The sequence below is a fragment of the Sylvia atricapilla genome, chromosome 3 (assembly GCF_009819655.1).
Source record: "Sylvia atricapilla isolate bSylAtr1 chromosome 3, bSylAtr1.pri, whole genome shotgun sequence".
NCBI lineage: Eukaryota > Metazoa > Chordata > Aves > Passeriformes > Sylviidae > Sylvia > Sylvia atricapilla.
In genome coordinates this window covers 77,574,203-77,598,071 of record NC_089142.1, presented here as the reverse complement: position 1 = coordinate 77,598,071, position 23,869 = coordinate 77,574,203, and the positions used below count along the sequence as shown (strand labels likewise).

At 38.1% G+C, this 23,869-nt stretch overlaps 1 protein-coding gene across 6 annotated transcripts in view; it reads left to right on the top strand.

Annotated features, from left to right (window-relative positions):
* Positions 1-23,869, top strand: part of LTBP1 (latent transforming growth factor beta binding protein 1) — a 184,927-nt gene that overhangs the window by 120,231 nt on the left and 40,827 nt on the right. For 4 of the 6 annotated variants that reach the window (XM_066315902.1, XM_066315901.1, XM_066315899.1 and 1 more), the window contains exons 14-23: positions 462-564; positions 1,137-1,235; positions 3,281-3,406; positions 4,555-4,680; positions 5,387-5,509; positions 8,310-8,429; positions 12,507-12,629; positions 14,659-14,781; positions 19,361-19,483; positions 22,008-22,133. In XM_066315902.1, the coding sequence (XP_066171999.1) occupies positions 462-564; positions 1,137-1,235; positions 3,281-3,406; positions 4,555-4,680; positions 5,387-5,509; positions 8,310-8,429; positions 12,507-12,629; positions 14,659-14,781; positions 19,361-19,483; positions 22,008-22,133 (1,192 nt within the window). The remainder of the gene's footprint in view (positions 1-461; positions 565-1,136; positions 1,236-3,280; positions 3,407-4,554; positions 4,681-5,386; positions 5,510-8,309; positions 8,430-12,506; positions 12,630-14,658; positions 14,782-19,360; positions 19,484-22,007; positions 22,134-23,869) is intronic. The other 2 variants (XM_066315900.1, XM_066315903.1) reach the window with 1 other exon arrangement.

The following is a 23,869-nucleotide window of genomic DNA, read 5'->3' as shown; positions in this document are numbered from 1 at the left end:
AGTTGCAGATGTGCTCCATTTCATTTTCTGACAGAGGTACAAGCATCTGACATTTCTATGAAAATAGGATGATGGGTTAATAGCTAAGAAGGAACCTTTCACAGTTGTCAGACACCTAGATTTGATTGTATACTTTTGTGTGATACTGACCTGCATTCAAATGCTATTTGAAAGCAATTAATGATCAGAGAATGGGAGAATTGTGGAAGAACAAAGCCAAAGAAAGATGCAATTAGAAGCTCTAGGAAATGGCTACTTAAATTAAAATCAATGTTTAACGGTATGTCATTGTATAAACATAGTATTCCATGTTCATTCAGGTTTAAATTTGTAGTGATTAATGATCTGCTTTCAAAAGCCACTCTTGTGAGAATGTTAGCAGTGTTTCAAGCCAGGAGTTTGTGGGTAGCTGTGAATTAAGGGAATGTTTTCAGAATGTTATTTTTTTATCATTCTTCTAGGAATTAGCTTCCATTGATCAAGAAAAGCAGCCTTATCTAGAGCCTGGGCAGCCCCAACTTTCTCCTGGAATTTCGACAATTAACCTGCATCCACAGTTTCCAGGTAACTTATTTTATCATTTCTTTCAGTATGAGAACGTGCTTACAGTTCTTAAAAGAATGAGAAAGTAGCAATTCTAACAGAGGTTAATGAAAAAATTATTGGAGCTTCAAAAGCAATTTCTTCATGTTCAAAAAAAGTCATGGAAGCAGAAGTAGAAAGAATTGAGAGGTTGGCATTGGCTTGGTGACTTATTTAAGTGATAAAGATATAGTTCAAGAAGTGATATCCTGGATTATGTGCATGAGAATTCAATGTCGGCAGAGGTGAAACGTTGTACTCCTTCCAAGAGGAAACTGTGCTTAGGTGGCTCTTTGCATATTTATGCATAACTTTGTACAATGTATTTGTGTTCTTTAGCACCTCAGTGTTTTTTTTTCACAAGCAGTAGAATGATGAAAATCCCAATTACACAGTTTTCTTCCACTGTAAGTCAAAGCAGAATAAACAAATTAAAATCGCCACAGTGCCTAGCTTATTCAGTATCATGTGTGAATTCTTTAAGGGTTGGGTTTTTTTTAATGCTTTAAGGTGGGTTTTTTGAATGTGATTGATGTCCATTCCATGTCACACAGTAGTGATTGAGAAAACATCCCCTCCTTTGCCTGTTGAAGTTGCTCCTGAAGTCTCTACTTCAAGTGCAAGTCAAGTTATTGCACCTACTCAAGTTACAGGTATTGTACTTCTCTTTTAGAGCTACAATAAATTAAGAAATGACTGAGTTCCTGACATTATTGTTCTGTGCTATTGCTGAATTACCATAGTGAAGAGAATGTGGTTGTAGAACAGAAAGAATATTCTGGACAAAGTGCGGAACAGCACAACAATGAGGCTATTGTTAAAGGAGCCAGGACCAGGTCGTTCCAGGATGTCACCTTCCTTTTTTGTATCCACAAGTAAGGGATAGAAGAGAAAGTTGATAATTCACCTCAGATTCAGTTCTGGACTTTCTTTACAGATCTCCAAGGAATGTCCAGAACTGAATACTTCTTGAATACAAGTCAGGTTGTTAGACAGCCTACATGTGTATTCATGAAGTATACATGATGATGTTCATTGAGGGATGTAGACTTCAAGGGATGTAGATCAGAATGTTCTGCAAAAAGCAGGTGAGACGCTACTGTAAGATCTATTTTGAAATGTTCTTTTGATGTTTGTGCTCCATCCATTTTTTATGTACCAGAGTTGCCTCATCTACATCTATGTGTCGAGAAGTGAAAGTAACAGAAATGCAAGTAATGCACCTGCCATAGCTGAAGTTTATCTAAATGACAGCTGTGTCCAAAAGACATCAAAATTTCTTTTGCTATACATTTAGAAACAAAAGTGTGAATGTAACTTATTTGTATATGTGAGGGCATTACAATGTCACATTGGTTAGAATGAACCAGAATGAACACAGGCTTTGAAGTGATTGCAATATCCTGGTAAATACTGTAAGAATGCATTCTCATATATTTAGATATAAATATGTATTTAGGTAGAGATATTTGGGCCTACAAAGAGGTTTCCTGGTTTCCATTCAGGGGGAGAAATTTCCCATACTTGAATAAAAAATGAACTCTTCAAAATGTCTCTCCTTCATGCAGGAATGGATTATTGAGTTGACACAATGCAGACAGTTGTTTGTACAATTCTGTCTGCAGTTGAATCCTCCTGAATGTACTGTAAGAGTAGAGAAAGTGTCCTGTCCTTCTGTGAGCATTTAACTGCTGCCATCAGTTTGCTGGAATTACAGTTCATCAGTTGCATAGGAAGGTTCAAATAGTTGTCATAATCAAACTAGAACTAAGAAGTGAGCTCTTCTGTGACTGTGTCCCTTCTGCCAGCCAGCTTCCAGCTTCCTTACAGGGAGAGAAAGTTACCCTGCTGGAAACTCACATCAGTCAGTAAAAAGAAGATGGTAGTTTTCCAAGTTCTTTTTTTTTTCTTCAGGAAAATTAGTAGAACTAGAAATTGCTGTGTGCTATAAGCCAAAATGTTGTTCAGAGATAATAAAGTACAAGTGCAGTAAGATTTGTAGGACAAAATCCTAAACAGGATTTTAAAAACTGAATGCAGTTCAAGTTGAGAGGTTTTTGAGCGCCCTATTTCTGTACTTTGGAAGTTAGTTAAATTTAAATATGATCTTTTTCTAAATAGGCTAGATAAACAATTCTTCACAGTAATTTCTTCTTTTTCAGGAAATTACAATTCCATACTGCAGTACAACCTTAGTTCATAGCAACTGAACACAGCCCATTAGTATTTTCTGTTGTAACCCATATACTTTGGAAATTTCTAAAACTACTGTGAGGATTTAGCATCCAATGCTGCCTGTATCTGAATCTCTTTATCTTAAAAAATACATCCAAGCCATTAATAGACGAGTATTCTGTAAATCAGAAGACCCAATGTAATCAGCAACTCACTACAGTTATTTTCTTAATGTGCAATGCAAAGGTTGAGCCATATATTTTTTATTTTATATTATCTTATCTTCATTTTAGTTTAAAATTTATGTACTGATTTATAGATCTTGGAAGGTACATAAGATTATGTCACTAGGAAAAGCCCAGATGGTTTCTAGATTCTGCCAGATAAGGTATCCATTAGAGAAACTCAGGAGTTGCAAACTTGATTTACAGTTGTTTTCAGGCCTGAGTTTTCTGCTTGGATTACTGAGTGTTGTGCACTGAACTATGTGAGTTTAACATTAAGTTTCTTTTTGTTTGCTTAGAAATCAACGAATGCACAGTTAATCCTGATATCTGTGGAGCAGGACACTGTGTTAATTTGCCTGTGGGATACACTTGCATCTGCTACAAGGGGTACAAACTTAATGATCAGCAGACGAAGTGCATTGGTATGAAATGATGCTTTCAAAAATCTGAAATAACCATGCTATGAAATGCTTGCAATGTAGAATCTGGTTAGGGGAAATCTCTACAGAGCAGTCAGAAGTTCTTTCCTCTGTTGAATGCTTCCAAACTACAAAATATTTTTTTAATGCCAAATAAAATTTGTGAGGTAGTGTCTAATGTTGCCTTTCAGATGCTCTGAAATGAGTGTGAATTTAATTAAATGGAATTAAATGTTTCCCAGTGTGATTTGAGAGAAAAAGTGGTAAGGCAGACCATCTCCTCTCAGCTGTATATCAGGTATCTAAAAGTCAGACTACTAGGATGAAATATGCTTCTGTTTGGAAAAAGAATGAATTTGTGCCTGTTTCTCATAGTGATTTACCCAGCTACCAGCTCTGCAGCCAGGCTAAGTTCAGGCATTTTGTTAGGTTATTCCTTTCAGCCTGCAACTGAAAAGAGAAAGTACATCATAAACAACCCAGAAGCACAGTGAGATGAGAGGTCTACAAAGTGAGGTCTACATCCCCTTTTAAGCTAGTAAATTCTAGAACAGAGGCCTCTGATGAACAAGGTAGAGCACAAATGAGTCCTACATGAGCCTTCTCAGATTTGGAAGCAGCTGTACTGGTATCTTTTCTTCATTCAGACTATACTGGTTCCTCTGTAACTTGGATCAGGAAGGGTGTATTGTATCAACAGATTATATGCTATAAAATGTTCATGCCACCAAACCTCAGTAGCTTCACGCTGTAACACATGCTGTCAGGTGCAACTACAGTATTGAAAAATTAATTATGCAACATAGCCAAATGGCAGCATAGAATCCCTTTATTTTATACAAGTTTTATAAATGTTCCATGCTTGCAGCCTGTGCTCGTGTTGCACACAGTGTAGTGATTTGAACTGTAATCATGTCACGTTCTTCAGGCCAATGCAATATTCTTGCAGTCTAAGCCAATAACAGCATTTTTATCCAACCAAAACTATTTAGTGCATCTTGTTTGCTTCTCTGAGAGAAAACATATATACCTTTTCAAATAGTTGAAATAGCTACAAGATCAGTCTTTTCAAATGCATGACAGAGAATGCACAGAAATAATCACAACTAAATATGTTAGTCTATTGTCTTATGTTTTCATTTCTTTTGTAGATATTAACGAGTGTAATCAGGCACCACATCTCTGTTCCCTTGGACGCTGTGAGAATACAGAAGGAAGTTTCCTATGTATTTGCCAAGCTGGGTTCATGGCCAGTGAAGATGGAACTGACTGTGTTGGTAATAACTAGTCTTCTTTATAGAAAATAAAAATATAAAAATTATTCAAGAAGCATAACTAAACCCTCCCAAATGCCCTTTTCACCTCTTTTTTCCTTAATGTCGGTGGTACTGGACTGGTGTCTGGAAGTACATTTAACTTGGATCCAAGATATTCACCAGATATTATTCTGATCCAAGTTTATTCACCAGGTATTGTGGTGAAGAAAGCACCTGAGTAGCTGATATTCCTTCACAACATGTTTGTTTGTTGAAAAACAAGAAGTTTTTCAGTACCATCATTGTTTAGGAAAACTACCATTTACTAAAAAACCCTGGGTTTTTTTTTAAAACACAAACATTTAACACTTACAAAGAGTAGAAGCTGGAACAAAGCATATTTTTAAATACAGCTGCAAACAACCACAGACTTCACAAAGCAACACAGCCTTAAGAAGCTGCAGTCTGCCTTAGGCAGGTGCTGGCTTGGGCATACATGGAGCAAGACAACATTGTATTTGCAGCCATGGGTGCTCACAGGCTGCCTTCTGTATCCTGGCTCCTTCTCAAATTCGTTCTCTCTGTGATTACAAGCAGTGAGCTGGTTTGCAAACAGCTTCAAAAATCCGAACTTAGTGTTTAGTTAAAGCAAAGTTTTGAGGAGATGGAAACATTCAACACTTTGATGGTGAAGCAGCTTCTCTTAACTTGTCTTTGTCATCTGCAGATTTCGACGAATGTTCAAGACCGCACACTTGTGGAGAAGGCTTTTGTATAAACACTCTTGGGTCATACAGATGTGAATACTGTGACAGTGGATACCAAATGAACAGGAGAGGGGAATGCAAAGGTAGGTTTGGACTCTTCACTACTGGTGATGATGAAGTGAAGTTACCATTTATTGATAGCACAAAAACATGTGCTGCCATTTGGAATGATTAACATTCCCTACTATTCAAGGGAGGCTTAGCACTGCAGCTTGAGTTGCAAAGGGACAAATTTTAGAGGATGCAATCTTAAATAAGAAGCTTTTGTGAGTACTCTTCAATCTTTCATGTTACTTAAATTTGAGATGCTGCAAAGGAGTTCCCCCACTGGGTACAGAACCATCTTTGAAGAGCCATTTTATCATATCTCGTCATGGAATCACTTAACTTCATTGTTAGACCTTACCTGCTTGCCAAGTTTCTGTTAAAAATAGTTGTCATTTTTCCTGTGTTATATCAGGTAGCAAATGATAGGTTGACCTCTTAAATCTGTATTTCATGTTGCTGGAGATCCTAGCACATCTGACCTTCAAAGCTTCACATTATTTTTAATGTGACATTTTGGCCTCTTTTCCTGGTATTTTTTTCATTTTCAACTTGAATGGTAAAATAAAAATCCCAAGAAATCGTTTAATTTTAAACATAATTTTGTTCATGCTTTAGTCTTAAGTTACGTAGCACAGAATAAAATTGCTGATGTGTTAGGTTGCCCGGCAAATAAGCAACTGAAAGCTGCCATGGGTATATTTGCTGCTCTCAGAAATGCTAAAAGATTCCTCTTCCATTTTTTTTTTCAATTTATTTAAATGTTTCACAGACTCCACTCTTACAAGTAGTTTTTGCAAATCTTCTCTGTGAATAGGGAATCTGTGATTCAATTAGGCTAGAAATCAGACTATTACACTACATCAAATATGTAATTAGCTAGTATTTTAAATAGTGTGGTGGTAGTCCTCTGTAATTTAACTTAACAATATGTAATTTCTGAAACCAAATTCTCTGTTGAAACTTACTTAAGGTTGCTTGAGGGGAAAAAAACCTCTCTTATACTAAATCCATCAAACCAAGGAAATAACACATTCAGGGAATCATTTCAGCGTGTCATCACCCTACTGACAGATTTCTGAGTCCACAAAAAACTTCTTTCCACCCCCTCCACAGTTTAAAAACAAAGGCAGGAATCCTCCAAGCTGCACACAATACTCACAGTTCACTTGCACTTCCTCGCTCCATTCTGCCTTTAAGCTGTACTCACACAAGCTCTTTCACTGGCCTAGCCAAGGGAATGTAAATAGTGCATATATGTTGTTCTAGGGTCTGTTGTTTATGTAGAAGAGTGTTGTAGTCATAGCTGAACATCATTCCATAGGATTGCATAAGTATTTTTTTTTAAAAAAGCTTTGCAGCATTGAGACTTTATTTTAACAGAAAATTTCTGTACCACATACATCATTCATGTTCTATGTTTTGAGAGCAGACACAGTCCAGACAGTTCTGAGAAGAAACTATGGCAGAAGTGTAATTTTCTTCATTAATTAGGTAAAAAAAAATAATCCCACAGCAGTGTCATGGGAAACTTTTGCAGGTCTGCATTGCAGCAGCTGAAAAAGCCTGTTGATGTTTTTGTGAGAAAGTATTCTAAGCTGGACAATTGTGATTCTATGAAAGATCGTGATTTGCCTACATCCCATGAGTTGTTTGGAGCTGGGATATTTCAGTTCTCTCAAGCTTGGAGCATTGTCCAGTTAAATTACGAGTGTTGGGAGCTCCTTGAGTTCTGTGAGCTTGTTCTCAAAACTAGGAGTGAATTCCCTCCCTGTGATCTGTGCTCGAGTAGCACTCCTTAATTGCAGAAGACAAAACTGCTAGGCCTGGAGCAGGAAAGGGGTGGAAGCTTAGGAAGCTGAGTTTTGAGGTGATTGACAATTTATTTAGTGCTGTGCACTGTATGAAGCAAGTATGTTGTGAGAAAGACTATAATTGTTGTATAATTAAACACCGTATTATATAATGATCTCACACATGCAAGCAGACTGCAAGGAGGCTGCCTACAGTTTTAATTCCACTGTCTTCTGATCGTTGGTCACTTAACAGCAGCTTGTCTTTGAATGTTGTTTTTTGTGTGCAGTCTCCTCTAGATTGCATATATTGCATGTAGTATGGGTTTCCTTGGTGCGGGATAAGAAGCTGTTCTTGCTCAGAGCCTGAACATGAGTTCCATGACTTTTTCAGGACCTATCTCTTCTTGTCATGGGCAATCTAGCACCTTGCCTGATGCAGTAAGTCTCTGTATCACCCTAAACACTGCCAGTCTCAGTGATGTGGCTTGTGCCTTCTTTCAGACAAAATTAACTCCTTACTCCATATAAGCGTCTGTAAGTCTCATTGACACAATGATGGTTTTTGGCCCTGTAGCATGCACTTGCTGAATAATTCTACAACATTGGAGAATACCAAATTGTGCTTTGCTTTTGGAAGCCATAGTTACAATTTTACTGCTGTTGCAATGAACTTCCAAAGTCTTACTATAGGAAGAATCTCGGGATTCAATATGGTAAGGGAGTAACATAAGGAAGGTTATTCTTACCTGTGGTAGCAAAGAAATCTGATATGCTGTATGTTCTGGAAGACCTACCAAAGATTTTTAGTATAATACAGAATTCAGATTCAGTTGCATGTATTATGAGCTACTGTATTTCTCAGAGATGCCCCATTGTTGGTACAAATCTGTCTGAAATTGTTCTTTCCTGCACCTCTCACAGATAAATTATGCAACTCTTTAAACGCTTTAGTGTCACAGGAGGAGAGTCAGAGTAACCATGTTATTGTTCGGTGTTCTGGTATAGCTTTGACCATTATTTCCTTTTATCTTCTCTTTTGAAGACATTGATGAATGCCTGACTCCAACTACCTGTCCAGATGCACAGTGCCTTAATGCTCCTGGCTCTTACCAGTGCATTCCTTGCCGAGTGGGGTTCAGAGGCTGGAACGGACAGTGCCATGGTATGTTTAGTACTCTTAATCTCTCTGGTTGTAGTTCTTGTTCTGAGGAGCTGTATTTCATATTCCATCAGTTTTAGAACCTGATGACAGCACTGTGCCCTGGGTCCCCATTTTATTAAAGAATAACTGAAAAGAAGAGATTTTTGAAATTACTTTGTGTTCTCAGGCACAGTATATAAGAGGAAATCTTGTTTTACTGTAGATAAGTAAGCACTGAATCTCGATTACAAATTATATAATTATTAACTACAAAACAAAATTATTGAAATAGAAAATACAGAACAGAAAGGGCATGTATTGTCATTGAAATACTAGTAGGCTGTTGTTTGGAAATGGAAAGACAAGTGAGTGCTAATACACCAGAGTGACTCGCAGGTTTTTCATTAGAATAGGGGACTTTGCTCATGGAGCATATTAATAAAACTCCTTAATTATCTGTACTTCTAGCAAAACATTAGCATATCTTAAAGCTCCTTATCTAACTTTAGGTTTGGAGTTTAGGAGAGATATCTCATATTTTACTTTGGTTGATTTGTTTATAAATGATAAAATTTTATTGCTTTCAAAATCAATTTTGACTATTTGAAATAGAGGTAAGAAAGAGCAAATTAATCCATTGTGCAAAAAGAAATAATCTTTTGCAGTTTTGAGTGCCACTTTTTGGGACAGTACTAGAAACTTAAATTTAGCCTCAGTTGTGAAGGATCTGCTGTCTGTTGCGAATATTCCTGCCCAGTCCAAGTAACACGTGCCCTATAATTTGTAATTGTTGGAATAACCATATTACCTAAGTGTACAGTAAACTTCATAGAGGAGGTGTTTACATTGCTGTTGTAGGGCAGATTGTGAGTGTATTTCCATGGCTTATTTTGTAATGGCACCCAGTTCTGTGATTTGGTTCAGTTCACAAAGCAGTCTAAGAGCAGTGTTTGGTTGAAACAGTTCTGGTGTCTGGGATCTGCTGTGCTTCATCTGCAAATGTGGTGCTAATCTACGACTCAAGATTAGAGCCAAGTTGCAGTGAAGCAGTGGTGTGGCTATCAGAACCTCACCACCAATTTCGCTGTGCAGATTACGCCATTTTCAACTACCTTATTTTCTGAAGTCATCTGTCTGAACAGATCTGCCGTGTCATAGCTGCATATCTGGTGCTATCATTTGACTTACTGTGGAGGAATGTATTTCTCAGACAATTTCATGGATTTTAATTGAGTTGTAACAAACTACCAAATGTTTACGGCAAATTAATGGGTTTCACTTTGCATAAATTACTCCACATTCATCTTTCTTTTGTTCCTTCCCACCTGCCTGGATTCCTGCCCTTGCAAAGAATGTGGCATATGTACTCTGTTAGACCTCTCTTAACTTCTTTTTTCTTGCAAAATATCGACCTAATTTTGCCTTCTTTCCCATTAGTAAGCTTTATTTTTGTACCTAGTTATGAAAATAGCCTGGTTGAAAATTCCCTGGCATAACTTTCAGTTGTTTCATTCTTGCTAACCAGATTGGTAGGAGGAGAATGAGAGAAGTAGTTGCTCAGAACTAAGTAATGTAAGGAATATGTCTTGGTTTGAAGTGATAATTTTTCCTTGTATTATTGCATGTAGCTTTCCTTTTTTCCTTTGTTTTATGAAATGTTCTAAGCCTAGACATTCTTACTTCATTAGTGATGTGATCAGTCCGTTTTTTGTTTATCCTAGGCTTACATCATGTTGGAAATGAGCCATACACATTTTAGAAAATGTAATGCAGACAATTTTTCTTAAATCTCTAGTTCTGCAATATGGCACCGTTTAAATATAACAAAAAGGAAAATACTTCCCATTATCTGTGAAGGGTATTTAAATCTATTGTTCCGTAAATTCATTTTTTTCTCCTGTTAGTTTAGATCAGTTGCAGTTCTTCTGGATTTCCACACGGCTGTTTACAGTAATTTTTTTATCCCACTTTATTCCTCTCCCTGCACTTTATGCCATAGAGTATCTAGTGTCGTACAGATAGATCTTTGATGCCATTTGTATTGTAATTTTCCAGGATTTAAAGCCAGGAACATAGCCACTTCTGTTTCATTAGCCAAGGTCACTTCAAACTTGGGTAGACTACATTTAACTGGAGTTTAGGTGGAAATTTCAATCCATATTGGAAGAAATGGAAAAGGACACCTGCACAGCCTGCCTTATTGTCTTGAAATTGCCACTGTCCCAGATCCCTCAGTGCATTTGTGTTGTACAGGGACTATGTGAAATAATTAAATTTTTTAAAGTTTACTTTCAACCACTGAATCATTTTTATTCCATTTTTCTCTCTGAACTTTTCATATTCAAATAAAGTCATATCTTATGATGTACCTAGAGCACACTTCTGTGTATTGATGCACAAATTAAAAAAACAGGTTGACAAAACTTTCTAGATCACTTTATCCTCGTAGTTATCACTGTGATGGATTTTGAAGCTACATGGTTAACTATCAATATTCAACTTGTGCAGTTTGAAGGATCCCATTAGAAGATACCAAAACTAATACAGAAGTAAGCAGAGCTAATCCAAATACCTCTAGCCCTACTGTAGGGAGCACCAATGGAATCAGTCATGTCTCTGAATTTTATCTCAGAAGATTAAAGTTCTGTTCCTGGTTTTTCTGCTGGCTTTGTTGGGAAGTCTCTTGATCTTTGAGTCCCATCCAAAAATCAGAAATAGTATTCCAAGTTTCTTCATCAAACAGCTTGGGGATTAACGTGAATCTGTAAGAAGCAGTGTTGTTGCTCAGATAGAAATTTGTGTGCTTGAATTGGGTTCTCTGTGTTTGAACAGATTCTTCAGTTAGAGCAGTGATCATGCACATTGAGAGCAAAGATTGTGTTTTGTGGAGCAAGCACATTTTGCAATAACCATGAGCTGGGAAATAAGCCTTGGAGAAAGGAATAAGTGGTAACACCTACTGAATGCCATAGCACAGCACCTGTGGATGTGTGCTGTCATCTCTCCGAGCGTGTCACTGTTCTGCTTGGCTAGCTGCAGCAGGACATTGTACTTACAGAGCTAGAGGCTCAAGTGAGGAATGGAGAGTTCTAGGTCATTGGGAATGTCGATGATAATTGTGATTTTGTTTGTGTCTGGGGGAAGATGGGGGTTGTCAAAGGCATGTGGTACAGGAGCTTGCAAAGAGCCATGCGTGTAAATACATGTGAGGAAAATAGTTACTGCACACGTTTACAATAGGGGGTTATGGTGATGATTTAAAGATGTCTAATCTTCCAGCTTTCCCTGTGCTACAGATGCCTAAATGGCTTGAGTGCCTCAAATAATTACCACTTTTTTTATGCTGATGGCTTTTGTGTGCTTTGTGGTGGCAAAAGACAGCATAATTGGGAGTAATATGATTTCTGGCACGTAAAAACAAACAAAGGGTTGTTCTTTTCCTGCATCAGGGAAGCTAAAAAAATACAACTTTTTTCCATAAAACAAGGACACGTGCTGACTACTGCAAACCCAAAATAAAGAAACAAAATTTGAAAACTAAACTTTTTTTTTTTCGGCAGTGAAAGTCACTGCTAGAAGAAAACCAGTAGTTGTTATTTTAGAATACAGAATTAATTCTGGCTGGATTTATAGCAAAATATGTTTCTTATTTTATTTTTTATGTTTGCTTTTTGCTTTGTTGATTTATACAAATTGCATTCAGAAGGAATTCTTGAAAATTAGTCTTAAGTAACAGCACAGCAATTTTCATGTTGGCTAAAGAAAGTGGCCTATCTAATTAATAGCTTTCTTTCAGAGAAGGATGAAAGTAGCTGTCTGTGGGATGGCTTATAGGGAAAAAAAAGCTGCTTTCAAGTCCTTCTAAAGAGGGAATGATTTGTGACTAGGAAGAGAGATTTTGCATAATCTGATGGAGTTCCTTGATGAGTGTATAGACTAGCCTTTACAAAGGGACCTGCATGAAGTGCTGAAATCCCACTGAAATAAATTCCTCAGGAATAATAACCATGTTTATGATGTAATTTGAATATATTGCCAAGCTCAACCCAAAGGTGGTTGTACCCCAGTTAATTTCTTGCACTTTCTTTCTGTACACAGATATAAATGAATGTCAGTATGGCAATCACTGTGCAAATGGACGTTGTGAAAATACAGAGGGATCCTTCAGGTGTATTTGTGCCCAGGGTTTCAAACTCTCTGCGTCGAAGGAGCAATGTGAAGGTAAGAGAGAATATGATTAAAATTTATAAGATTGCACTTACATTTAGATAATATTTTTCATCTTTTATTTTGCTTTTAAACGTACAACACTGATGTGAAAAACCCAAAAATGTAGGAATGTGTATTTCCATTTTATGACTTCCATGACCGCACTGTAGATTGTGACATGCGCTATAAAGCTGATCAAGAACATGTAGTAGTATTTATATTGCTAAACTGGAATTTTCACAAAATCTGTGGCATATCTGGCATTTTGGAGGTTTAAGGACAGTGACTTCTACTTTTCTTTCTATTTTTTTTTTTTTTTTCTACCAGTGGGTGAGTGGAATCAAAAAACCTAGGCTGCTCCCCTTTGGAACCCAGCAGTGTCTCTTACCACTGAGCAGTTAACTCTGCCTGCACTGATGTCTCTGTGTTTTCAGTAGCACACTTAGAGAGAGAGATCTTGGTGTCATATTTCTAGGAACAGTACCTGTACCTCCAAAGTGTCAGTTCCCACATCTCAAATGCCCATCAGAACTGTTCCAGTGGAACAAAATTAGGTCTGAAGTTAGAGTGAAGTAGTCTGAGGGAGAACCTAGAGCATGTACAGGAGGTATGAATATTCCTCTCCTTAATTAGAGGGTACTTGAAATTTTTCAGTGATGGTAAAAAATCTGGGACAGTGTCTCCAGGCTGTGGAAGTGCACAGAAACCTGTATGTTTCTTGTCAGAAGCTGGATTTCCTTCTTTTTCCTTTCCCTCAGCTTTCCCTGAGTGTCTCTGTACAGCACCAAATGCTTCCAGACTTCTGAGTGCTAAAAATAATACAGTAAAACTAAATGATCGTTCATATAAATTTGTCAGGAAGTTTGAAACAAAACATCAGTGTAAGTTAAATGTCTTGAGTGAGTTAAATGTGCTGTTCAGGACACACAGCAGACTGATCGTGGGGAAAATATGTAGACAAAATTTGACTGCTTCCTCTGAGCCTTTCATGGAAAAGAGCCCTTGCCAGCTGAGCTGGCATGTGCAGACTGTTCTTCTTAAAGTGCACCCTTCTAAAGTAAGGACCCATTCACATGCCCAGCTGCTTCATGGAGCCCCACAGATTTCAGTGATCCTTAAATTCTAAACTTCTGTGGTTGCAAGGAACCATTACTTAAGAGGTCAGACTGTACAGCCATAACACAGACCTGAAAAACCTCACTGAGTAACATTCTCCTGTTTGAATTGAGGTGTATTTCCAGAAAGACATTCAGCTGTGCCAGAATGCTAGAAGTGACCAAGAACTCACCATGTCAATTTAAATAGTGCTTCTTAATGAATGTTTTACAAATAACAGAGGGAAAATAGGCTTCCTAGCTCAAACAAGGCATGTGCTATATTCCGAATTCAAAGTGTCACTCCCCTCCAATTCTTTGCGTTTTCCATAGGAAAATTTAAGTTTGATGTTCAAATCCATCGGTTAGCTCAGGCTGACCCCTGTTTATGAGAACTGAAGCACAGAGGGGTTAGCAATGTCCTGGAAGCAAAGAGACATTACCTACCCCACAGTTAGATGATTAATACTGTTACAAGGCAAGAATTTTAAGGAGCCTTAACCTACAGCTTAATAGTGGATTAGCCTGTCCGTGTGCATCTGAAAACCACACCCTGTTAAGAGGTGGTGATCCTGCTGGAAAGTATTTTGTGGGTTTTGCTGACTCACTGGAGTGGCTGACTTGTTACCTCTGCCAGATATAACAGAAACAAAAGCAGCTCTGAGGCAGCATGTGTGTGTATTTGTGTACCCGATTGTGCATTGAGGGACAAATTGACATTACTTTGAGAGAATGTTGAACACAGTCATCTCAAGAAAAACACACAGACTGCGGTTTCATATGATTTTATGTATTAGATTCACTGTTTGTATTTAATAAATACAAACAAGTAGCGCTGGATATTGATACTGTGCTTTGCTGTTTTGTTCAGACTTGGTCTTTGTACCATTTGATGAGTAACTGTTGTTTTCAGATGTGTAACAGTTTCCCTGTCTCTGCTGCTGCAGATATTAACGAATGCCAGCAGCAATCAATCTGTACCAATGGGCGCTGCAGGAACACAGAAGGATCTTTCAGATGTATCTGTAGCCAAGGCTACTCATTGTCATCTACTGGAGATCAGTGTGAAGGTAAGCTTAGGGATTTAAGCTACTGACTGATTTTTTTCAACAAGATCTTGAGTATTTTCAGCCGTAGGTGTGAACTCTATTAAAAATGGAGTAGAAATATATATTGCCTCTCTTTCTTTCCCAACACTGCCAACCATTCGTTCCCACCAACACAGCCACATATTTAATAGATTCTTAGAAATAGTCCCTGTCATCTTTCCACAAACAAAAAACCAGGACAAGCGTTTCCAACAGTGAGATTGGAAGACCAGTTGATATTATTATTACCGAAAACAAGTCAGCCTTTCCAAACCTTGTTGTTTAAGTTTTGACACAGAGGCTCTGTATTACAAAAGCTACTGCCAGCATATGCTGTTCTCATGGGGGCCTGCTAGTTAAAACTTCTTCTCCAGATGGTTTTGCAGCCACCACAATCAGACATGTGTGCTGGCAAGAGAAGGTATTTAGTAGATGACAAGTTCCAGCAGGATCTACTGGAGCTCATAGCTTGCACTGTCTCAAAAAGCAGTCTAGGTACTGAGCTTGTAAAAACAAAAGTAAGGAGTGAAAGATGTACAATAAACATAGCGAAAAAAGCTGCGTTAGAGAAAAAAAACATTCTCTTATCTCTCAAGTAAAACAATTTAATTATTCAGTAATTGGCAAACTGATATTTTTTTTCTGATGAAGCATTTCAAAGCTACTCATTTTTTCTCTGTTGCTGGCTATACCATCTGATCTGGTACATCTGATGCACTAACTTACTAACAAGCTCCAGGAAACAGTCTACCTCAATTGCTTGCTTGTCTCACACAAACAGGGAGGAGTAGCTCTCAGTTAAGGTCTCACTGTACATGTGGCATTAGCTCATAAAAGCTTTTCAGTCTCTGGTGTGTTTTCTGTAACTGCTGATACGTTGCAAGATACAGCTTCTTACTGCTGTTCTACCAAATAGGGTTCTGCTGCTAGGTTATCCTCCACACAGCACTTGGAAGGCAGTCCTCACCTTCTTCCTCACAGCAATAGGTCAGGAATTCTCTTCTTCAAGTGATGCAGGCAGAAGAGCAGTTCCCCTGGGCCAACCAAATGCTGTTTCCTCAAGGCAAAATTGCAACAGATTTTATCATCAGTGATTATACTGGATTGGCCACATTCAATGAGTGACAGCCTCTCCTGAAGTTCTCATCAACAAAGAATGAGGATATCTTATAAACTCTCCTCAAGACACTGATACTCTTTGGTCCTAAACTATTTGGAGAATATGTTCGTGGAAGAACTTAACACAGTCTTATCATTTGTGCTGAGTACCAGCATCTCTTGCATCAGCTTCAAGAAATGTGGTCTGATGATGCAATGCAGTAGAAACTTGCATAGAAGAATTTTGCTCTCATCTGGCTTCAAGATCTTTGTGAATTGCATCAGATGTAGAGATACTCTGTCAAGAATCAGAGAAAAATGTGATGTAATTGATCATAGGTCCTTCCTGCATCCCAAAGACAGAATGGATAATATGGTGTTATTCTTAACAACTACTCATCTAACTTGCTCTGCGTAGACTTCAGATGAGATTTCAAACTTCTGTTCAGACTGCCTTGGTGCATTTCATACAGCCTAAGAAGTCATGGTGGCTGTTGCAGCTCTCCATCACCTGGCCTGTTAGGATAGGTCCATGCTTTATCTTCAAGATCTTTGATCTTTCTTGATCTTTATCAAAGGCAGTTTTCAAGACAAAATGGTTTCAGACACTTTCAAGGCAAAAGAAGATGGATTGAATCAAACAAGGAAAAAGGGTAAAACCATTCTGTTACCCCAGGACCTTTGTCTCATTTAAAAGTCTGCAACCTAATTTACAGCTTCTCCACCCAGTGACAGAGCGGTTAATTTCTGTTGCCATAGTTTGTTTGCTGAATATTAACTTCCGTTAATATTGCAAGTCCTGCACAAAATAATTAATCTCTTGAAGTGGGAGAAGTTCTTCTGTGCTTTCATTATATCCCTTAAAATTTTTCTGAAGTACGGGATGTTTTAGACTGCTTTTTGCACCTTGGAAACTAAAGAAAAAATAACTTAGAGAAGATATCCAGTGTTTCTCCACATCATAATGTCCTCTGATTTTTGGATTAGCTGATTTACCTGAATGTTTTCTAACACTTCACAGAGAAAGCAGGCAAGGGATGACAAAAACTGTGAGCATAGCACAGCACAGTTGTCTGGAAAGAACAAAGAAATGCAAGAAATGTGTTTGTTTAATTAGGTTTTCTTCTGGTGCAGACGTTTTCTTGAAGGTGTCGCATACGATAAGCAGTTTGCTGGTTTGATCATTATAACTTGTGCAAACATCAAGGGATATTGCAGAATTCGACAGAATTATGCTGTGCTCATTTTTAGCTGTGCTTTTTGCAACTCCCTGGCTGAGGTTTTTGTCTGGAAGCCCTTGTGCAGTATTTTACTTGTTTAAGAATAAAAGTTATTTGCAGGTAACTTGTATACATGGATGTATACATGCAGTACATCTTCAGGATACACACCCATGTGCATGCTTATCTTCTGCCTTAGTCTGTCAAGAACAAGCATCTTGTTCTTGGGATGAAGTGACGTGGAGACTTGCTGCTCACTGTCGCCCTGAATAAGAGGGAACACGAAGCATGAGGGCACCTGTGAGGCCTTATCTTAACCAAAAGGGAGTGAGAATATGTGCCAACAAGACTCACATCCAGACTGTGTCTCAGAGAACCTGGGTTACTGGAAGAAAGTCTGAAGCATAAGTCTCCTGTGTTCCCCTAGAGCTTTCAGAGATTTTGCTAGCCAAAATGTTCAAGTCATGCATGTGTCAAGGGTGGTAAAAAACATTGAGTGTCTCAAGCATGACTTACTACCTCTCACTTTCCTGGGAATTCTCATGCAGCACTCATAGGGTCTGTGAAGAGTTACATCAGAGAAAGGGAGGAATCCTATATAGAAAATAATGCATTTTGACTAAATTTGGCAGAAGACACCTTCTTGTTGTGAGGCTTGGCATTAACTTAGCACAAGGGAGTCATTAATTTTTCTCATGCTCCTAGTCAAAATTAATTGCTTTTTTAAAAAGCCACAATTTATTTTGCAGTTGAAAATGGTTATAAAACATGTGGTTATCTAAAGGTCACAACTTTGTCAACATTAAGTGCAATTTTATCTTAAGTAACATTTGTATAAGAAAGCTATCCCTATTTCTTACTTTTTTAAAATAGATTAAATCTCAAGGAGGATGATATAATGTGGGCTTTCCAAAGATAAACGTAGAAATGAGGTCATGTCCTCTTTTTAATTATAATTGTTATTCATTCTTGCAGCACAGGAAAAAAGTTACAATTGTGATCACTAAAATCCATACTTAAGAAATCAGAATAATCAAAGGGAAAAGTCTTTGTTACTGTTTTTCAAAGGAAGCTAACTACATTATCAAAGCAATAGTCTGGGCAGATTATTAGGTAGGGCTCTGTGGAGGCTGAGGGAAGTTGCTTATGAGACAGCTTTTTTATTTAACTCTCTCACTTGCTGTTTGCTTTTAAAACTTAGAGGCACAGGCACCAAATACCTTATAATCTTTAGCTGTAGTGAAACCAAAACTGTATAATACCACTGGAATGTCAGCACTTGCTGATTTAATCCTGTACCCATAGTAGTTGTACTCTGTTTCCTCCACTGGTCTGCCTTTAAGCCCAGTGAAAGACAACGGGCAGAGAAGACTTTAGGTGGAGACAATGCCAGTGTTCTATTCTTGAAATATTTGATTACCTCATGTCTAATTTGTATCCTGAAACTTTCCCTGCTGTGTGTCAGCCATTTATCCTATTGAGACACTAGGGCAGAGTATACAGGCCTGAGGCTTGATCCTGAACATGTTGTATGGGCAGCTGGGAAACAAGATCCTGTGTGCCTAGACTCTGGAGCTGGATTTATGGCTGAGGTGCAGCACTGTGCAAAAGCAGCCAATTCAGCTTCATGACCCAGCTGCTGAAAGCCTGTGGAATGGCTGTATTGCATCTCGTGAGCTGCATGAAAAGCCACCCCGCAGCACAGCAGTGGACACAGCGCAGTCCCTGTCCCACGAGCCTCCTGCCCACGTGGCTGTTGTGTGAGCAGTGTCCCCAGGCGTGTCCTGGCTGCTCTGACACACCAGCTAGGCTTGGGCTCGCCCGCTCTCAGGGGGACGCCTGAGTCACTTCCAACTCAGGGATTTCTGTGTGGTGGTTTAAACATGTCTAAAGATCACTATTGTAAATTTGCATTAGTAGGTATTTTTGTGTCTGTCTTCCAAATGTGCAGCTGCTTCGATTTCTTTTTGACTGTGTTACTGTTATGATGTGCTTTTATGAGAGATGCAGATGGCACATGAGTCCTATTTGCTAGGAATAAATCACATACAAACTCAAATTTCAAAGCCCTCTCGAAATATGAGATGTTTGATGACATGATTAAAGGGAAATAACAAAGAATCCAAAAATGTGCTGAGCTTCATTTCCATGTATGCACGCAGTTGCTTCAAGTTATGTTGAAACTATTAAAAATTTCATCAGTTTTGACATCATCTAGTAATTTGGTTGCCTTTTTATTTCAGATGTTGATGAATGCCTTCAAGACAGTAATGTTTGCCTTAGAGGAAGCTGCATAAATACTGAAGGGTCTTACAAATGCACTTGTCCAGATGGTTTCCAGCAGATAGCGAATAGGGGATGTCAAGGTATGAAATGGATGTACAAAATATCTGGATCGTTAGTACAGATGTGCGGGTTTGTAAGTGTAGCTCATGATAGTCACAGATCATGCTAAGGAAGAGAAACTCATTTTTCATCTGCAGTACTTTCTTACTCTTCAAGTTTTCTATTTTTATTCATTCTATTCTCTCTGTAAATATATGCTGAGAAATTATGGGAAATTATATGAGGCTAAAGTCTCAGCCTTCATAACTTGAAAGAGAAACTGTGTTAGAAATAAGAGAGATACAGTGCTGCTTTATTCCCAAATCCTGGAAACATTTATTGTGACAGAACATTCCATGTGTTGTGAATCAGAGATGTAACAACAAGAGCAGCATTGTTAGCATCAAGTCACATTAGATATTGCCTCTATAAAACACTTGTGGTACTTTGTAGAGGATGGGCGGGGAGGAAGTGAATGTGTTATCTGAGACTGAGTCAGCATTGCCAAACCCAGGAAAACACTTCCCAGGTTTTAGTTCTGAACAACCCCATCTTCATGTTGGCACAACACCCAGCCATGCCTCATCACTTTTGCCCACCATTTTTGTGTGACAGAAACCATGGTATTAGCTGAAAAGTGATAACATATTCATGTTCTAAACGGCTGAAGGACCAGAACACTGGACTTTGCTTTGGCTGCTCTCTTACGCACGGTTCAGACTTGAGCTGAGAAACTGGATTGCAGCTCATCCACACTGAAGATCTTCTGCAACAAACACTAAATTCCCTGTAAAAGTTCTGAGTATTCTATGTGACTGCTTTCTAATACAAAAAATGTTGCATTCAGCACACAGAAGTGCTGTATTAGACCTTGCTTTGGCTGATAAAAGAGATTCGATCACAAGCTAAAATCAGTGGCAGTATTGATACACCTCTGTGCTCTTCACTTTGCCATCTAAAGTAGTAAATATATGCCTCATATTTTAAATGGATAAATAGAACTGAAGGCACTTATGAGCCAACTAAGGGACAGACAGTGCAGACAGAGAGCTATTAAATTAAACTGGCAAATTTATCACGGAGTGCAGTGTCTGCAAGTTGTATCTGGACTAGACTAAAAGTTAGGGATATGCGTTTTGGTAAGGAGAAAGTTGAAAAGACTCCAGAGCATGAGAAAATGCAGTTTGCTCTTTCAGAGGTATTATACTCAATTTCCCCAACACTGGTAATTCTGTTTTCCTGTATTTTAATACATCATTCTACCTTGTGTTATCAGCTGGTTCGATTTCCAGTATTTTTCTGGCAGTTTTAATACAGCTAAATCTCGAGTACAGTATGAGAAGTTACAATACTGTCCTTATCTTGCTGATTTCCCACCATTCCCAACTTTCAGAGAGCCTCAGGAAGTAGTTGATGGTTTGCATTTGCAGTGAATTCAGAGAAAACTTTATGCATGTAGGTATTGTGTTCAGCACAGTGCACTGACTCTTCTATACATACCTCACGCCGATATGGAAGGTTTACACACAGGCTAGAATCAGTTTGTAGCTAGAGAAAATTCTGTAATGGATGTCATTGTCCTGAGATGATATTATTGAAATCATAATTTCTCTAGTATATCAAAATTGCTGGCTACTTTGATACATTCTGGATGGCTGTACACAACAAGAGGTACAGTTAAGAACGAGAAATTCTAGTGTTTGGATAAGAAATGAATAAGCCTCCTGGATAGGTTTTGTTTGTAAATTTGTGTTTGGTCTCAGCATGGTACTGAATGCTTCTTAATAGGTTTTTGTAAAGCAAAAAAATGCAAAAGTACAATTACAGTGTGGATGGTACTTGATATGAAAGTGGTAGTACCTAGATGAAAGAACGAAGTCCTGAAGTTCTGAGGGCAGATTTGGTTGCTAAAATAAGACATCAATCAAAAGGAAATACTTGTTTTTCAGATTCACAAGTTTGAAAAATGCTTTCTAAGTTTACAATAGAACCCAGCAAAAGAGATGATGAGATAACCTCTTTTATATATATATATATATATATATATATATATATATATTTATAAGAGATAACCTCTTATATAGCAAACTTTTGGGATCATTCCTACTCCCTGTTGGCACAAAAAAGAGCATTTGGCTTTAAATTATATAAAATCAGTCTTCTGGGAAAGATGCACCTCCAACCTGCTAGTTAACGTGTGGAGTCAGATGCCCAAGTAGGCCAGAGTGAAGCCATCAAAAAGCAGGGAGATGGAGCTGAGAATTCCTGTAACACAGAAGAAATGTTGACTAGGATGGCGCTTATTTTGATATCCCACAAATCATTCTCTGCTCATCCTCATCACAGAGTGACATAGCAATAGTATGATGCAGTGGAACATAATGACATCTATGCAGAGTTTAAGAATGATCCCAGGAGATCTGGTTACTCTGGAAGACGAGCCGTTCACACAGCTATTTACATAGCCAGTAGAAATAGAAGCTGTTTTTAAGATTAATTGAAATTAAGATTAATATTAAGGCTGTGATGATTTGCAAAACTCTTTAAATATCTCTGTGCTTTTAGATATCAATGAATGTGAGAGATCTGACCTCTGTTCACCCCACGGAGAGTGTCTAAACACAGATGGTTCCTACCAGTGCATATGTGAGCGGGGCTTTTCTGTGTCTGCAGATGGCCGAACATGTGAAGGTGAGACAAGTTATAATCATCCATTCCCATTGATTTGCTGTTATTAGGAGGGTGAGAAAAGTAGTCAGTCAGTCTCTATTATCTCTAAAATCTGCCACTTAAGGCCCTTTGTTCTTTTTCTCATAAATAGATGATGTGCAAAGTGTGTTTGGAACTCAGGCTTCTGATAAGTTTCTGTGGGTAAGAATCACATGAATATTTAGGATTATCTAATTTGAAGCTTAAATGCATTATCAGCAAGTCTGAGCCACCTGAATGTTCTCATTGCTGTGTGGAAGACAACAGAACCTTGCTTGTCCAAACTTTTATTTAAAATATTAAGATTAAGCAATAGAACAGTAACTCCAGTGAGAAGTTGTAGTGAAATCCACTAGTTCTGTCATAGAACTTCAGGCATTTTGAAATGGCAGTAATGGAATAAACAGCAGTAATTAGATCTTTATAGAAATATCAACCAGGAGCCTGGAATTTATGGTAGCTAGGTTTCTTATGTTACTACATCCTGAGAATCCTGTTGCTAATGGTATACACGTTTGCAAGTGATGCTGCTCTCCTGCACTGAACTTAAAACAGGACACTTGTGCTCAGTGATACCAAGAAGGTATGTGGCTTTGTGAAGTCAATGATGCTCATAGAAAATAAACACTCCCCTAACTAGATTAAGAATGGCTATTCTTATGTTTGATGGGAGTGTCCAAGACAATAAGGCTTGTGGGAAAAGTTGAGAAGGGGAAAAATTATATGGTAGTATTTCAGCAGGATGCATGCTGAGAAGAAGCACTGAGCAGATGATAGCTCAGTGTTAGAACCAGTGGAGAGCAGATTTCAAGCACCCAAGAAGTAAACAACTGTTCTCTCTCCCAAATTATAGGCCAGTAAATCCATATGTGATTTGTTTTCGCAGGCCAGTTCTTCTCATAGTTCACTTAGGGATAGTGAAAACATTTGTCCTTTGTGAATGCGGTAAAGTGAAACTTGTTCTGACTGTTGCATCTCCCTGCTTACACCAGAGAAAAGCATTACAGCTTCATTACTGAGGCTTGCACATAACCTGCCATATATTTAGTAATGTGGTCTCTCATGAAATGAAGTACAGTGCTGGCAGGATCAATGTTATGCTTGATGTCAGGGATTAAGTGCAGAATATTTAGATATAGCATAACATCAAATATGCCATTTGTGTTTTAATTATTATTGATAATTTTAAAAAAATCTCGAGTGTTTTTTAGTGCTTTTTCCTCTCTAAACATTTACTTCATTTTTAAGTCATGGCATAAGTTGAAAGAAATATTCTCTTACTGCCAAGACAAAAACCTGGTCAAGTAGGCTAGAGAGAGCAAATCTGGGTAACTCCACTGGTTTGTGGAGGAGACAGTGTTTTATGATTTGAAGTAATGGGATAATTCCAAAGCATGTTCATGGACTCCTTTCATCACTATGTATACATTTCACCCAGTGTTCAGGAAGGATATGGCCATATATCTTCAATTGCTCTGCAAGAAAAGTAGTAGCAGGTGTTTTGCCTCATGTTGAGCATAGCTATAAAAGAGGGGAAAAAAAAAGTGGCCAGAGAAGAATACAGCCTTCTCTTTGTAGAAGCCAAACACTTTATTTCAAAATGAAACTAGCTGAAGACTTATTAACCTTGTGAAATCAAACTCAGAAATTAAAAATGGCACAACGGAAAAGGAACGCAACTTAAAAAAATCCAAAGTCATTGGCATCTACTGTTAGGA